This window comes from Enhydra lutris, unplaced genomic scaffold (genome assembly GCF_002288905.1).
Source record: "Enhydra lutris kenyoni isolate GAN:26980312 unplaced genomic scaffold, ASM228890v2 scaffoldscaffold102, whole genome shotgun sequence".
In the NCBI taxonomy this organism is placed as follows: Eukaryota; Metazoa; Chordata; class Mammalia; order Carnivora; family Mustelidae; genus Enhydra; species Enhydra lutris.
The window spans coordinates 1,346,757-1,365,056 of NW_019154186.1; the positions used below are offsets into that span (position 1 = coordinate 1,346,757).

At 34.5% G+C, this 18,300-nt stretch overlaps 1 protein-coding gene across 1 annotated transcript in view; it reads left to right on the forward strand.

Moving 5' to 3' along the window:
• The window catches only part of LOC111139361 (dachshund family transcription factor 2), a gene marked incomplete at its 3' end in the record, with an annotated part of 862,916 nt that overhangs the window by 761,192 nt on the left and 83,424 nt on the right, over positions 1-18,300 (forward strand). Inside the window, exons 7-8 of the mRNA XM_022491621.1 lie at positions 9,315-9,450; positions 12,821-12,904. Of these exons, the coding sequence (XP_022347329.1) occupies positions 9,315-9,450; positions 12,821-12,904 (220 nt within the window). The remainder of the gene's footprint in view (positions 1-9,314; positions 9,451-12,820; positions 12,905-18,300) is intronic.

Sequence of the window (18,300 nt, forward strand, 5' to 3'; positions counted from 1 at the left end):
TGACAAGTGATGAGACTTTTAGAAGTTTATACTTCTAAAATTATATATGTACATTATATAATTTTAGAAGTATAAACTTCTAAAAGTCTCATCACTTGTCAGATAAGCAAATATAAGCAAATATATATACATATATACATATATGTACATGTATATATATTTGCTTATATGTATACATATACGTATATATATGTACATATATATGTATATATATATATATATTTGATTATTGTTTAATAAATTTCCCCATCTCCATGGATGTAAACCATGTAACCATTGTAGTTAACAATGAGTTTTATTTTTTGAAAAATTTTGTTATTTATTTGAGAGAGGGTGAGAGAGCAAGCATGAGCAGGGGGAGGGGCAGAGAGATAGGGAAAAGCAGATACCCTGCTGAGCTGGGAGCCCAAGCAGGGCTTGATTCCAAGACCCCCAGGATCATGACTTGAGCTGAGGGCAGACACTTAAAGGACTGAGCCACCCAGGTACCCCAACAATGACTTTTAGATACATAGAATATATCTACCATAACAACACTGTTGAGTACAGTAGCCATTAGCCACATGTGGCTATTTCAATTTAAATGAATTAAAGAAAATGAAAACTTCAGCTGCCCTGTTGCAACTAGCCACATTTCAAGTGCTCAATAGTAGCATGTCACTTGTGGCTAGCATATTAGCACAATTATAGAACATTGCCTCATTGCAGAAAACTTTATCGGATAGCACTGTTTTAGAGCATTAAATAGGGTGGACAAAATGTCATGAATCATTGGTATTCTTTGGGGAAAAAGATAATACAGACTGAAAAATCAGCAAGTATATTGCAATTAGCCTTGCAATTTGCCAAAATGTATAGTTATTACTGACTATCCACTTACTAAATTATTATTGTCATCATTTTTTTGTTAGAAAAAGAGGGCAAGAACACAGAATTCACTGATTTTACAAGGTTTAATATGGGCAAAGGACTATGTCACAATGCTTTGTCAAAAACACAAAAAAGGAATAGACATAAGCTCCAACCTCAAAAGAATTTATAGAATTATATACTGGTTCTGGCTAGAACCATCATAGTTTGTTAGTAAAGTTAGATGAATTAAGAAGCAGATTTCAAGGGTGCCGGGGTGGCTCAGTGGTTTAAAGCCTCTGCCTTCAGCTTGGGTCATGATCCCATGGTTTTGGGATTGAGGTCTGCATCAGGCTCTATGCTCAGCGGGGAGCCTGCTTCCTCCCCTCTCTCTCTCTGCCTGCATCTCTGCCTACTTGTAATCTCTGTCAAATAAATAAAAAACAAAACAAAACAAAAAGAAGCAGATTTCATTGTAGGAAGTATGGCCTAATTGGTAGGAGCCTGACCTCTGAAGTCAGACTGCCTGCTGATATTTAAGCTCTGGTTTCACCATTCCTTGTCATGTGACTTTAGGCAAATTAATCTACCTGTATCTCAGTTTGCCTCATCTTCCAGTGAAATGGTGAGAGTAATTCTATCTACTTCATAGTGCTAACATGACATCAAATGAGACAAAGCTTGTCAACACATTTAGAGTACTGTTTGGCATTTAGTAATCAGTGTATATTATCAAACTTTATTTTATTTTATGTTTATACTCAAGGATTCATATAGAGATACTAATAAGTAGAAACTAATATCATGGCCAAGAGCTAGCCCAAGAAAGAAGTAACTTCCTTTATATATATTCCTCTGTATAACCATTATCAGTACCAGAACCAAGGATTTTCCCACCATTAGATGCATATACAGGCATTGGACCAAATCTCTACAGAGCATTTGTTCTTTTGTCATGGCTGATTTGATCTCCATGCAGATAAAAAAGAGTTAGGGATCTGGTGGGGACTGGAGAGCAATGTCTATTCTAATTCCAAAATTGATCTCATGTGTATTTTATTTTAAATCAACTTTGGATGTTTGTGTGTGGATCATTTAGTCTTTAGTTTGAACTATGAACATTTACATCCCATGTGAAAATATCTGTAGACCTTCTTCCATCCCCAATAGGTACATTAGACAACATTTGTTGTATGAATGAGTTAAAAATAATGATTTATTGGATATAAAAATTGGGGGAGTATTTCTTTTTTTAAATTAATTTAATTTTTTTTCAGTGTTCCAAGATTCATTGTTTATGCACCACACCTAGTGCTCCATGCAATACATGCCCTCCTTAATACACACTTAGGGAGTATTTATAACATAACTGATCATGAGTGATACAGAATTTAATTCCAAAACTGGAAAAGGCATTACAAGTTGTAAACAAATATTTTTTGCTTTTGTTTTTAGGGGGTTTTGTTTTGTTTTTGTTTTTGTCAAAAATTAGTTTGGGAATATTGTTACTCCAAGCACATATTCTTTCCTTGTGCCTCACATTCTTTCACCATTGGCTCAGCTGGTAACATTTGTATCTAATAACTAATATAGGTATAGAGGCAACTTGAAATTGCATTATGATTATTAGGTTTGCAAGGCTATTCATCCTTCAGTTATATTACTGAGTGTGACAAAATCCTGAGAGCAAAATAGGTAAAATATCTGACTGGTATAAAAACCTATTTCTTATTTGACATTTAAGTATCTTACTTTCTGTGTGTGTGGGAGAAACATTTTTTTTAAGTTTTTATTTTAATTCCAGTTAATTAACATACAGTGTTACATTAGTTTCAGGTGTACAGTATACTGATTCAACAATTCCATACGTTGTGGGATACTCTGTAATATCAGTGTGCCATAGTTTTCTCCGATAACAAATCTGAGAAATTTAAGTAAGAAGCTGTTACTTGGCTGTTTACTAGTATCATCTGATTAGCTCTGTTTTTTGTTTGACTGAGCAGCTGGCAATTAATGCACTGATAGGCAATGGTCACAAGGCCAGTGGCATTAGCATGTGAACATCTGGTATTAAAATTAATCAACACAGAGAAGGTTTTTTTATGATAATTCAAATTCACTGAAATTCAAATTCACTGAAAAATAACTAGTTGAGTCTTTATTTTAAATTCTACACCTGAAACTAATATTACACCTTATTTTAACTAACTTGAATTTAAATAAAACCTGAAAAAGAAAACAATGCCCTATGTAAAGACAAAGCAATTACTCTTTTAGAACATAAGGCGAAGATGATTTGAGTGAGAACTGAGGGGTGTGTGTGTGTGTGTGTGTGTGTGTGTGTGTTTCGGCTGGTGGCAGAAGTCCAAGCCCAAACATAATTTGGAAACCTTGCATTTTCCCACTTAACCATCCATTTTCTTACTCGAAGGCATTTGCAAGCTATGAGCAGGTATTATGACTGATTCTATTAAGCTGTCAGCCTCTTCCAGAACAAGCTGATCTCACTGAAGATGTGAAAGGATCCTTTGCCCTAATATAACATAGGTCACATGTAGATTGAGTCTATAATTTTGGACTGTTTCATGGTTACATGTTCCAAGTGCACCCACAATCTGCCTATGTTTTTTTAATTCATGAAAACCCTGCCATATTCATTTATGTTAACTTTAATAAAACTGTAAATTGGTGATTAAGGAAAGCGGACTAATTCTTTTTTTATAACAAATATTTATTTATTTAATTGAGAGAGAGAGAGAAAATGAGCTGGAGGAGGGACAAGGGGAAAGGGAGAGAGAGTCAAGAGATTTCCCCACTTAGCACAGAGTCTAATGTGGGGCTTAATCTCAGGACCTCGAGATCATGACCTGAGCCAAAACCAAGCATCAGCCGTTTAACTGGCTGAGCCACCCAGGAGCCCCCACAGACTAATTCTTTGATTTGTAAAGATCCATATGTTGTCATGTATCCATTATTATTCAGAGATATCAAATTTGGCTATCAAATTATTCCTCAGGAATGGTATCAAATTATTCCTCAGGAATTCCTCAGGAATTCCTCACAACAATGAATAAAATTTTCATTTCCCTGTCCCTGATTTTATTATTAAAGTCTGTCAAGTTACAATCTGTTCTGTTTCTGCAGAACTCTGGTGACAGTATGGAAGGAGCACATCAATTAAATTTGAAATATCAAGACAAATGCATGAGTAAAATATCTAGTACTCAGACAAACTTCCAAAAGCCACTCCTCAGTAGTGAAATGCCATTAAATCCTTTAGGAACTCATTAATAGATTAGCATTTGGAAGCATAATTACAGTGAGAGTTGAATTCCAATTAAATAGAAAAAAAAGACAAATTATATAATGCACGATCACACTGAGTACTTAATAACAACATAATACAATGTCAGAAGTGACAATCTAGCATTGATTGATACAGTTGTTAGTAAAAGGCAACTACACACATGTACACATATACATATAAAGACATGTTTAATATGTATTTATTAGTACTTCATACATTCCATGTATGTGGCCACATTTCCAAGGATGTAAAAAAATATACTGAGATGAAATAAAAGATCTGCATGAAAATGGGCAGAGTTGATACTTTACTGTCAATAAACTAAATCTTAAACCAAACTGACTGTATAAAACTTTGTATAAAACTGAATCTTCTAAGCATTGACCCTATTCTTTAAGGTTCAAATGTATTTTCAAATGTTTTAATATGATGAATGTCTCCTTTAACTATTTGTGATATATACTTCCCCAAAAGGGCAAAGTATGATAAAAGAGGGGATAGTATGTACTAATTATTAAGATTTTCCATAATGTTTCTTTCTTTTTAGGCATAAGCCTTGAACTATAATATGCTAGAATCTGAGTTATTATTACAGGTAATTTTACTAATTGTAAAGGAAATGGGAATTTGATTGGCTAAGTATGTATCAATTTTGGAAATGTCTCTCCTTTGCTACTTTGAATCTGGAGAAGACCTATAGTGTTTCAGAAGAGCTACAGCTCCTGTCAATGGGCCCAAATGAATTACATGAAGTGTAACAGAGTTGTAAAAGTCATAAATGCCAAATAAAATTAAATCATCAATGACTAAAAATGATTGGGGTTTTAGAGTTGTAATTTTCCTTTTTAAATGCCCTTATTGATTTGTTGCAAATACTGTTAACCCTGTATTTGGCAAATGATGAGGACATTATCACTTGTGTTCTCATTTATAATAAAGCAGATTAACTTGCTGTGAAATTTTAACTAGGCTGAGACACAACAGTAACCACCTAATGAACCAAAGCACATTGCAGTTAAGTAGCTAAATAGATGCATACTGATTACAGGGATGAAAAATGGATCTGTCTACTTGCAAAGAATAAATTGTTCATAGAATAAATTGTTCATAGAACTATGAATTATTTTAAGAGAAATTAAACATTCCTAGCTCTACACAGATCATATATGTGTGTGTATATTTGTATATTACAGTCATCTAACTCTTAATCAATATAAGACACTAAACTTATCTAATACAGTTTACATGGTGAAAAAAGTCTGATCTCTGTGACACCTTAGGAAAACAATAACTGAATTTGGAAAGTGCAGGCTACAAAATCTTAAAGCAGAAATATTACTTTATGCAAAATATTACCATCACTCTAAATCCTGTTTTCAAAGTTAGTTTATTGTTTCACCAAATATGGTGTTGAAAATGTGAAAGAAGGAGTTTAAGAGTAAGTTATTTGAGTTCATAGTATTTGATTATTTACTAATTTTAAGCATTTGGGGGATCTTCTTTTACAGTATTGTATTTTTTCTCATTTTCATAACATTTCTATTTGTGTAGATGTTCTTTTAAATTTTTTTTAATTCAAAATTACCTTTCATTTTTTATTAGGCAGAGTGGACAAAAACAAATATCACTGTCAGTTGGATTATCTTGTGTGTATGATTCCTGTTGGCCACCATACAGTGATTTTGTTTGTTCTGTTCTATTTTTGCCTGTTAATGCTGTACTTTGTCCATGTCCATTCATTCAGGTGTCCATGAAATTTAAATGTAGTTCATTGAATTATATATTTTTCAACAAATTTTCAATGTTACAATTCAAAGACAAATACTGAATGTTCTACACTTTATATACATATTTTGGCATAGAATCATTGAGGCTATACAACAGTGAAAGTCAAAAAAATAATTTTGACCATATATATAAAAATCCTTCCATTGGGGTGTGTTTGTGTACATATACTAAAAGGAATATGTTTTTAATCATGACAGTTTAGGTTGAATTTCACAACTAATGAGCTACTAGTCTTCTCAGAAAGTAAAAGAATGTGGTATAAGGGCTGTATATACCTTGTTGTCTATCCCCATACCATCACTCCAGGATACAAGTGTCATTGTTTACAAAATAAAAATTGATTCTTTTCTTCTGCTTTGCTTATATGTTTCCTTTTATTTTGTGCTGTATATGTAGTGTTACAATTATTTTTTTTAATTTTTGTTTTATTTTTTTTCATTGTTCCAAGATTCATTGTTTATGCACCACACCCAGTGCTCCATGCAATACATGCCCTCCATAATACCCACAACCAGGCTCACCCAACTTCCCAACCCCTGCCCCTTCAAAACTATCAGATTGTTTTTCAGAGACCATAGTCTCTCATGGTTCGTCTCCCCCTCCAATTTCCCCCAACTCCCTTCTCCTCTCCATCTCCCCATGTCCTCTGCATTATTTCTTATGCTCCACAAATAAGTGAAACCATATGAGAATTGACTTACTTCAATTCTCATATTGAATTGAGATATCTTGACTTACTTCATTCAGCATAATCTCTTCCAGTCCCGTCCATGTTGCTACAAAAGTTGGGTATTCATCCTTTCTGATGGAGGCATAATACTCCATAGTGTATATGGACCACATCTTCCTTATCCATTCATCTATTGAAGGGCATCTTGGTTCTTTCCACAGTTTGGCGACCGTGGCCATTGCTGCTATAAACATTGGGGTACAGATGGCCCTTCTTTTCACTACATCTGTATCTTTGGGGTAAATGCCCAGTAGTGCAATGGCAGGGTCATAGGGAAGCTCTATTTTTAATTTCTTGAGGAATCTCCACACTGTTTTCCAAAGTGGCTGCACCAACTTGCATTCCCACCAACAGTGTAAGAGGGTTCCCCTTTCTCCACATCCTCTCCAACACATGTTGTTTCCTGTCTTGTTAATTTTGGCCATTCTAACTTGTGTAAGGTGTTATCTCAATGTGTTTTTTTTTAATTTCTTTTCAGCATAACAGTATTCATTGTTTTTGCAATTAGATATTTATCTGTGTAGTAAATATAAATGGAATGTATATTTCTCTGTTTTAAGACTTTTTCTGAGGTATGACAACAGTTATAGAGCCTTTAAATGTAACATAAATTTATTATAATTATCAGTATTTAATTAGGATATAATACTGCAGCTAATATACTAAAAGTCTGTCCATTTTGTTAAAATGATCAGATGTTAGTTATATGCTAAATAATATAAAACTACATTGATGATTGTATTAGTGTTTTATTGCTGTTATAACAAAATATGACAAGTTTAGTGATTTAAAAAATACAAATTTATTTTCTTACAGTTCTGTAAGTTGGATGTCTAACATAGGTATCACAGAGCTAAAATCAAGGTGTTGGCAGGACTGCATTTCTTTCTGTAGCTTCCAGGGATGAATCTATTTCCTTCCTTTTTTTCACCTTGTAGAAGCCATCTACATTTCTTGGCTCATGGTTCCCTTCATCCATCTTCAAAGGCAGAAATGTATCTCTCTGATTATTCTTCTGTAACATCTCCCACTGACTTCCCCTTTCTGCATCTAAGTGTAATTTTTTAAAAAGACTTTATTTATTTGTTTATTTGTTTGTTTATTTATTATCAGAGAGAGAAAGAGACAGAGAGCACAAGCAGGCAGAGTGGCAAGCAGAGGCAGAGAGAGAAGAAGGCTCCCTGCTGAGCAAGGGGACCCCCCCACCATGCAGGACTCGATCCCAGGACCCTGGGATCATGACTTGAGCCTAAGGCAGTGTCTTAACTGACTGAACCATCCAGGCATCACTCTAAGTGTAATTTATCTATCTCAGGGGCCTCACTCGAATCTGAAAAATCCATTTACGATGTCATATAACATATTTACATGTGATGTAACATATTCACAGGTCTCAGTCATTAGGATGTGAAGTGGATATTTTGGGGGCCACTATTATGCCTATTACTATTCCACCTGATACAATGATAGACATTGCAAAATGTTAACTTCTACTAGTGAAATAATAAGCCTTATCTCTTGTGCTATAACTTCTGTATTTAAACAAACAACCGTTTTCTTCAGGGAATTAATAAATTTTAGGCCTCTCATGCAAAATCAATGTGAAAATGTACAAGCACATATTTGATAAACTAATTCTTAGTGTTATGATAATTAGAATACTGATGTTGTAATTACAGATAATTAGAACATTTAAGAAATTATTACAGATGAATTAAATATTTTATAGGTTAAACATTATCTGTCCCAGCATGTCTATTACACTCTCACATTTATTGCATATAGGCATAAACACAGCAATTTGGTTTTTCTAGTGATCAAATTAGTTGAATGATTGTCAGATCTATTCACCAACTTGTGATATATCAACATAATGAATAATTTCAAAGTTTTATAATAATATTCATAATCACAAAAGTCTTGAGAACTGTCACAGTTACTGTAGAGATATGTGTAATATGTTTTATTTTTATTCTAATTCATATTTAAAATTATAAAAATCTAAATGATAGTAAGCAATTGATATTGACAGCTTTTAGTGTTAATTTGGGAAACCTATCATTGTGTCCTGGGACTACTAAAGCATTTTGCTGGCAGAATTCAGCGTATATTCCTAAAGTCTGATAGAGTGCATGTGTATTGTTTCCATAATTTTTATTTGTGCCAAAACACTCAATATGTACCAGATGCCACTATTTGTGAGTTTTATTCCTAGGTTCTCAAGTTTACTTTTGGAAGATCTTCTTAGAGAGTAAGATCACTCTCCAGGCTTTGGCATATACTTTATATAAATATAAGAGTTTACAATAACAATAATCTTCATTGCACACCTATATTCATAATTCTTCATGAATTTTCTAGGAAAGGAAATGGAAACTAGACTTTCTTGAACATTTTACGTATATCCAGTATGGTACTAAGCCCTTTCACGTTCTCTTATTGGCCTCCATAATATCCCATTAATTTTATAAGAACAAAAAATGTGCATTTGTCTGAAGATACAAGTTTAAAACCAAGTATCATGAGCATACATGCTTTTGGGATAAGTGAGAGGTCAAAATTTCAAATGTTATGGACTCAACCAACCTGAAAAACTTGGTGAACAGATGAAATTTCCTATTGTGTTTACTTTTGTGTCAGGAACGGATCCCAGAGAGTCCTTCTCCTGCCCCCTCTCTGGAAGAGAATCATCATCCTGACAGTCAGATTTCCTCCCACCCCAGCAGCAGTGTGTCCAGCTCTCCCTCTCAGATGGATCACCATTCAGAGAGAATGGGTAAGTATCTTATCTAAAACAAGGAATTAAAAGATATTCTTTTGGGAATTTCTTCATTAGTCAATATAAGTGGGAGAAAGAAGGTGGAGGAGTTGATGCCTCCTTAATAAAAATGACTTTTTAAAGTGGTCTTTTTTTTTTATTGCTGAAGCAATATGAACAGCAAATGAAACTTGAAGTGTTAGAAGTTTCTTCTCTGGAAGGGTTTCATTCACTGTGTCACTGGATTCCTTGAGAACAGTATGATGGGATCTTTGAAGAGTTTATGTTAGTTCAACATATTGGTATTTAAGAGTTCATGTGATATAATACACATGCTATATTCACAGCATCTTTGAGTAATGAAAGTTAAAATAACTTTTAAACAGTTGATCATTTAAGAGTGATTGAAAAGTAAATCAAGACACAATTTGCTGGGACACCTGGGTGGCTCAGTGGGTTAAGCCTCTGCCTTTGGCTCAGGTCATGATCTCAGGGTCCTGAGATCGAGCCCTGCATTGGGCTCTCTGCTCAGCAGGGAGCCTGCTTCTCCCTCTCTCTCTGCCTGTCTCTCTGCCTACTTGTGATCGCTCTCTGTCAAATAAAAAAAAATCTTAAAAAAAAGATACAATTTGCCACAATCTCAATAACTTAGGTAAAAATATTTAACATGTTTTTCCTTTTTATTATCTTGGAAGTCTTACACCATAGACACTATCCTAGAAATACTAAAACAGTATTGTCAGTGATGTAGTATGTTGGAGAGTTGAATCTAGCCATAGTTCTGGAACTGAGTAGCTATGAGACCTTGGGTATGTCACTTAATCATCATGAGTTTCTTTACCTTATATATGGAAATAATTACTGCCATGCCTAATGCACTGATTTTTGTGAGATCAAATGAAATAATTAGTGGAAAAACTCTTGAGAAGTTTAAAGTACTCAGGAAGTGTGAAGGATGACCACTATTTTCTCTCTGTAGATTTACCTTGATTGTTTATCATCCTTTGATGCCTGATTTTCCTTAGGTATACAGGTATTATCAAGTGCATTCAGTTGTAACAATTCTCATTTTGTATATAATAATTATGAACCAAATGAGACAGGTAAAATATTTATTAATCTTTTGTATCTACACAATCCAATTTCCTAAATATCCATTTCCTTTAGGAAAAATATTTCTTTTTTTTTTTAAGATTCAATTTGTTTATTTGAGAGAGAGAGAGAGTGAAAGAGAGCATGAGAGGGGAAAAGATCAGAGGGAGAAGCAGACTCCCCATGGAGCTGGGAGCCCAGTGCAGGACTTGATCCTGGGACTCTGGGATCATGACCTGAGGTGAAGGCATTCGCTTAACCAACTGAGCCACCCAGAAATCCAGGAAAAATGATTTCCCTTCCTGTTTTAATCTTACTCTGTAAAGACATTCTTTATATGAAATCTAAGTTTTTATAGTTCATAATAGCGATTGCTTTAAGCCATTCCAAAATTATGTTTTTTATTTGTTTGTTTGTTTGTTTGTTTGTGGGTAGGACAGGAATTTGAGGGATTAGCAGAGGTGTTAGATTCTGAATTTGTGCTGGGGAATGGTGAAGTTTATTTCTGCCTTTTAGAAATTTATCCAAGTTTCATTTAGCCTGTGAATATTATATATTTTTTGTGGCTCATAGTAAGCCCAAAGAGTCTCAAATCTGGCTTCCCAGTATAATCACTTGTGGGTCATTTACAAATTTGGATGCCTAGGTTACATGCTCAGAGTCTGATTTACCTAGTCTGGAATAGAGCCTGGCAGCACTGTTTTGTTTTGATTTTCAGTGTCTCCTCACGAGATTCTAACTTGCAGCCAGAGTTAAGAAGCACTGAGCTAGAACTTGAGGTTAGTGGCTCTAAGGGAGTAAGTTTAATTCTTGGAAGAGGTGATGGTTTTCTAGCTTTACTTTATTACGACTTTTGGACACAGATTACCTGGTTGTAACAAAACTGTGTGCAACAGATTTAAGGGAGTCTGAGCAAGACAAGCAGATATAGCCAGAGGACCACTAATGAATCAAATAACAAAAACACTCATTATTCTGTCAGGATAATCTTTGTATTGATGAGGGGTTGGGGAGAGAGATGAGAGAGAGAATTATTTATTAGGGGCTGGCTAAGAGCACAACACATAAGGAAATATGCTATATGATAGATATACTGAAAGGGAATGGTATCTTACACTTAGAAGTAAAATCAAATACTTCTAAAGCAATGTAATATCCTAAAAAATATATTAACCACATAAGACATTTCTAATTCCACTGGCAGTAATTAGGCTGTCTATGCACATTCCCAGGTGTCTGAGCATAATAGTGAAATTGTCTATAAATGAAAAAAAAGTTTGAGGATTTTTGGGTTAAAATGACCATATTATATTTATAGAGCAATACAATTATTTTAAGATTTTATGTATTTATTTGAGGATGAAAGACAGAGATAGAGAGAGCACAAGCATGGAGGAGAGGGAGAATAAGGCTCCCCACTGAGTAGGGAGACTGATGTGGGGTTTTATCCCAGGACCCTGGGATCAAGACCTGAGCCAAAGGCAGATGCTTAACCAAGTGAGCCTAGCAATATAATATTTTAATAAAATATAACAAAAGAGAATTAAATGATAAACTATGAAAATTGGCATGTTTTTCCTCTTTCAATATAAATGTTTTCTGAAGAAGCCTTTATATAATTAATTACCAGAAAGTTATCCTTTACCTATTAATTTTGCTCTATGTGTTTATAAAAATTATATAAAATGAGTTAAATCTGTAATTATTTTAACTCATTAAATTAAGTGATAAATTCTTTCTAGAAACATTTTGAGAACTACATTATAATTATGCAGGTAAATAGCTAATTTGCGTATGAATTTTAGAAAAGCAAATATTTAGAATGATTTAAAGAAAATATGTGGGCAATTACATATGCACTGTATATTAATTCCACTTTAAAAATTCACATGACTGGGACACCTGGGCGACTCAGTCTGTTAAGCATCCACTTTTAGCTCAGGTCATGATCTCTGGGTCCTGGGATGGAGACCTGCATCAAGCTCTCTGCTCAGCAGAGTCTGCTTCTCTCTCTCCCTCTGTCTGCCTCTCTGTCTACTCATGCTCTCTCTCTTTCTCTAGCAAATAAATAAATAACATATTTAAAAAAATAAAAATTCACATGATTGAGCAGCTTCTTGATTTTTAAATTACATAATCATCAAATCAACATAAATGATTCCACTGTTTCAGAAATGGAGATGTATACAATTCATGTTATTTGTTATTGGAGTAAGAGATCTATTTATATAATATTTTCTACCTTTCTTTCGGGTATTTTGCAAGGAAGTTACTCAGTTTTATGTTTCATTTACAGCTATGATGCCCAACAACAGAGAGGAACTTATTGTTGATCAGGATAATGGACCAACCATCAAAAAATTCCAAAGGGATAATAAAGGTAATATGATTTTTGCTTATTTGATGGACATATAAATATTAGATAGCAACTGAATTAACATTCCAGTGCTGTATATTGCATCTACATTTCCTAAACAGAATATATTTATACTGGCTTCAGATAAATTCTTTTAGTAATAAAAAAAATATGTTTGCCTGTAGCTTGCTTATTTAATATTAATAAATTACATATCAGCCTGAAGTTTTTCTGTGCTTGTGATTGGAAACTTCACTTTAAGGCCTTTTATAATGCCTGATCAGAAACATCTGACTCATAAGTTATTATGTATGCACTTTGCTACCTAAGTTTAAATGACTCACCATTTGATAGTTACATGTGAAAAACAAGTTGTTGTCATGGAGAAAAGATGTTCCCCCAACAATCAAAAGAGATTTTTAAAATATATGCTTATCTGGACATTTCAAAGGAAAGCTTAAGAAGTTACTCCAACCAAGTATTTACCTGAGTGTTGATAGATATGATACCATTCTAGCTTTTGATCCACTGAGGTACATGTATAATTTCTGCACAGTGTTCAGTTTTTCCTTAGAATATCAGTTTAAAGAAGGTAGGGAGAGTAAGAATTTCAAAGTCATGCTATCTTGATCTAAAAACTGAGTATAATTTTGTTTTTGTTTAAAAAGCTAAAGGATAAAAGAAAAAGAAAACATACTGGCATATGTTATAGGCTATACATTATGTCTGTCATTGTGAATTAAACAGTAACTCTAAGCTAAAAAGCATAAGCTAACATGTAATTTATCAGATCACCAAATGGCCTGTTTGTACTTCAGCATAGGGTATATTTTTCTATTTCTACTAGTCACAATATATAGAAAAAAAGACTTCATGACCTGAAGAGTTAATGGAGAAATTTTTCTTTCTTCTGTAGACTGAACTTCTTCCTAATTACATAGATGAGAATTTTAGTTAGAATTTGGAATAATGTATGATTTTAATTTCGTTGATCCATGGTTGGTTTCCTTGCCACACGTTTAGTCATTTCTTATCCAAATGCTAAAAGGCTATACCCTCTGGGGCTCCAAGATGTAAATGATTGATTTAAGAACACTTGCCAGTTTTAACATATTAAAATACCCAAGCTCTTATACAGGTAATGGAATTCTAGTTGAAGTTGAAATTTCAACCCAGCAACAATTTGCTCCTGAGACCTCTTTACCACGAAGTCATGACTATTTGAAGGACAGTGTGGTAGTAAAACAATTTTTCTAGGAAAATCTCCAGCTGCACATGATATATGTGATTCTATCAGAACTGCAAAACCCATAAGTCAAAATGGCATTTAGGGCTGGCCTGTGTGCTGCAGTGCTCAAGTACACAGTACTGTGTCTTATGAAAAATAAGCTGGTTGGGGCACCTGGGTGGCTCAGTGGGTTAAGCCTCTGCCTTCCGCTCAGGTCATGACCTCAGGGTCCTGGGATCAAGCCCTGCATCAGGATCTCTGCTCAGTAGGGAGCCTGCTTCTCCCCCTCTCTTTATGCTTACTTGCGATCTCTGTCAAATAAATAAATAAAATCTTAAAAAAATAAGCTGGAATGCTAGTACAGATGTACAGTAACTGTTTTTCATAAAATACACAATAGTATGTACTGGTATTTCTGAATCTCTTGCTGTGGGAATGGCAGTTTTACTCATTTCAATCAAATAGATTGGTCACACATTCTGATGAGGGCATTGATAGGAGTGACATATAAAACTGTACCTAGGTTATAGTGGAAAACTTTCCTTTAAATGAGACATTTGATGTCAAATCCTACCAGTTATATATGTGATATTAAGATAAAATATATTTTCTTCAATAAATCTGAGTTATTAAAAGGAAGTAAAGTTAAAGTAGAAGTCTCAACATTATCAAATATGACAAGTAAGAATTTAATACACCTGTGGCAAACCTATGTTTTCACATCTGTTTTGAGTAATATCATCATGATTTTAAATGATTTATAGCTCTGGAAATTATAAAATGCCACCTTTGCTATTATGTGGAAACTTTAGAAAAATGGAGAATTACCATTCAAGTAAGACTGGGTGATAGAACAATACATGCCTCGATAATTTACATTTCTCCTTGAATTTTCATATGCAGACATTTCAACCTCTGTATAGTCTGGGATTTCCTGGCAGTGATATCCGTTTAGACTCTGTAAAAAGTGACTTACCGAATTGATATTTTAGTTTTGACTCAAGTATTTTGACTAAACAGATCAGTTAAGAGAAACTTTTGATTTTATTTTTCCACAGACCTTGTCAAACAAATTGACAAATAAATAAAATCTTAGGGGAAAAAATGAATTCCAGAACTGATTGTTAAAAACCATGTAACACAATATTATAACATGCAATTTAACTTTTCAAAGAGAAAGAACAAGCAGAGGGAACAGCAGGCAGAGAGAGAAGCAGACTCCCCACTGAGTGGTGAGCCTGACACAGGGCTTGATCCCAGGACCCTGGGATCATAACCTCAGCCAAAGGCAGATGCTTAACCAAATATGTCACCCAGACACCCCAGTTCTGGAATTCCTTAGAGTAGAGCAGTTGTGACTATTCACTGTAGTTTAAACCATGTGAAAGCAAAGGCATAGAGCAAGATCATCTTCCCATGGCAGTCAGTGGTCTCTCAAGCCACTAGCAGGAATAGAGGTTTTTGATATTTTGCATTTTGTACTTGTATTTGCATGTGTACTTGAATTTGCTTATTGGTAACTTTACATGTACAAGAAGCATTGATGATCAAGTCTGGAATTCTACAGAAACAGTGAAACAATAAATTTAACAACTAGCCCAAGACTTGAGTCCACTAAACCATTACAGTATAAATCAGTCCACAGGATACAGACAAAAAGCAATAATTTTAACTTCCTTTGATTGTAAGAATCTAAAGTATATTTCATCTAGAATTAAAGTATTATCATGTTTGTTTTTTATACAAATGGACTAATTTCTGTTTAGAGCAGGATTTGGGCTATATGTTGACACCAATAATTTAAATGTTCTCTATTCAATCAAATGATTTGCTCTATTTCTTTTTTTTTTGTTATTATTTATTTATTTATTTTGTTTTTTGTGTGTGTGTTCCAAAGTTCATTGTTTATGCACCATACCCAGTGCTCCATGCAATATGTGCCCTCCTTAATACCCATCACCAAGCTCACCCAACACTTCACCCTCCTCACTTCCAAAACCCTCAGTTTGTTTCTCAGAGTCCCCAGTCTCTCATTGTTCATCTCCCCCTCTGATTTCCCCCAACTCACTTCTCCTCTCCAACTCCCAATGTCATCCGTGTTATTCCTTATGCTCCACAAGTAAGTGAAACCATATGATAATTGACTCTCTCTGCTTGACTTATTTCACTCAGCATAATCTCCTCCAGTCCCATCCATGTTGATACAAAAGTTGGAAATGGAGGCATAATATTCTATTGTCTATATAGACCATATCTTCTTTATCCATTCGTCTGTTGAAGGGCATCTTGGCTCTTTCCACAGTTTGGTGACTGTGGCCATTGCTGCTTAACAGTACCAAATATTTTGATCCATGAACCTGAAATGTCTTTCCATTTACTTAGGATCTCTATAATTTCTTACAACAGTATTTTATAGTTTTAAGAAAATATATGTCTTACACTTATTTTTTAAAGTTAATTCCCAAGTATTTTATTTTTTCAATATTTTTATTCAATTGTAATTGGGATTGCTTTCTTAATTTCAATTTTGGATTGTTTGCTGTTAATGTATAGAAATGCAATTGATTTTTTTATATTGATTTTATATTCTTCAACCTTGTTGATCTTGGTTATTAGTTATAATGGTTTTTCTGTAGATTCCTTAAGATTTTCTGATTATAAAACCATGACTTCTAAAAATGTCGATTTACTTCTTTTCTAATTATGTCTTTTTTTTTCCTTACCTAATTCCCCTGGCTAGGATCTTTATTATAATGTTAAACAGTGGGACGCCTGGGTGGCTCAGTTGGTTAAGCAGCTGCCTTCGGCTCAGGTCATGATCCCGGCGTCCTGGGATTGAGTCCCACATCAGGCTCCTTGCTCATCAGGGAACCTGCTTCTCCCTCTGCCTGCCATTCTGTCTGTCTATGCTTGCTCTCTCTCCCTCTCTCTCTCTGACAAATAAATAAAATCTTTAAAAAAAATAATAATGTTAAACAGTAGTGGTGAGAGTGGAAATTCTTGTCTTATTCCTGTACCAGCTTGCATTCTATCCAACAGTGTAAGAGTGTTCCCCTTTCTCCACATCCTTGCCAATATTTGTTGTTTTCTGTTTTGTTCATTTTTGGCTTTCTAACTGGTATAAAGTGGTATTGCTTGTGGTTTTGATTGTATTTCCCTGACAGTTAGTGATGTTGAGCATTTTTTTTATGTCTCTGTTACCATTTGTATGTCTTTGGAGAGTGACTATTCATGTCTTCTGCCCATTTTTTGACCAGATTATTTGTTTTTTGAGGGTTGAGTTTGAGAAGTTCTCTAAAGATCTCGGATATCAGCCCTTTATCTGTAGTGTCATTTGCAAATATCTTCTCTCATTCTGTGGGTTGCCTCTTAGTTTTGTTGACTGTTTCCTTTGTTGTGCAGAAGCTTTTTATCTTGATGAAGTCCCAAAAGTTCACTTTTGCTTTTGTTTCCTTTGCCTTTGGAGACATGTCTTGAAATAAGTTGCTATGGCTGATGTCGAAGTGGTTTCTGCCTATGTTCTTCACTAGGATTTTGACGGATTCCTCTCTCACATTCAGGTCTTTCATCCAGAGTTGATCTTTGTGTATAGTGTAAAGAATGGTCCAGTTTTATACTTCTGTATGTAGCTGTGAAATTTTCCCAGCACCACTTATTGAAGATACTTTTTTCCATTGGATTTTTTTTTTTTTTCCTGATTTGTCAAGGATTAGTTAGCCATAGAGTTGAGGGTCCATTTCTGGAGTCGCTATTCTGTTCCATTGGTCTATGTGTCTTTTTTGTGCCAATACTATGCTGCCTTGATGATCACAGCTTTGTAATAAAGCTTGCAGTCAGGCGATGTGATGCTTCCAGCTTTGTTTTTCTTTTTCAACTTTCCCTTGGTGTTTCTGGGTCTTTTCTGGTTCCACACAAATTTTAGGATTGTTTGTTCCAGCTCCTTGAAAAATATCAATGGTATTTTAATAGGGATGGCATTGAAAGTATAGATTGCCCTCGGAAGGATAGATTTTTTTTAATTAAATTTTATTTTTTATAAACATATAATATATTTTTATCCCCAGGGGTACAGGTCTGTGAATCGCCAGGTTTACACACTTCACAGCACTCACCATAGCACATACCCTCCCCGATGTCCATAACCACACCCCCCTCTCCCAACCCCCCTCCCCCCAGCAACCCTCAGTTTGTT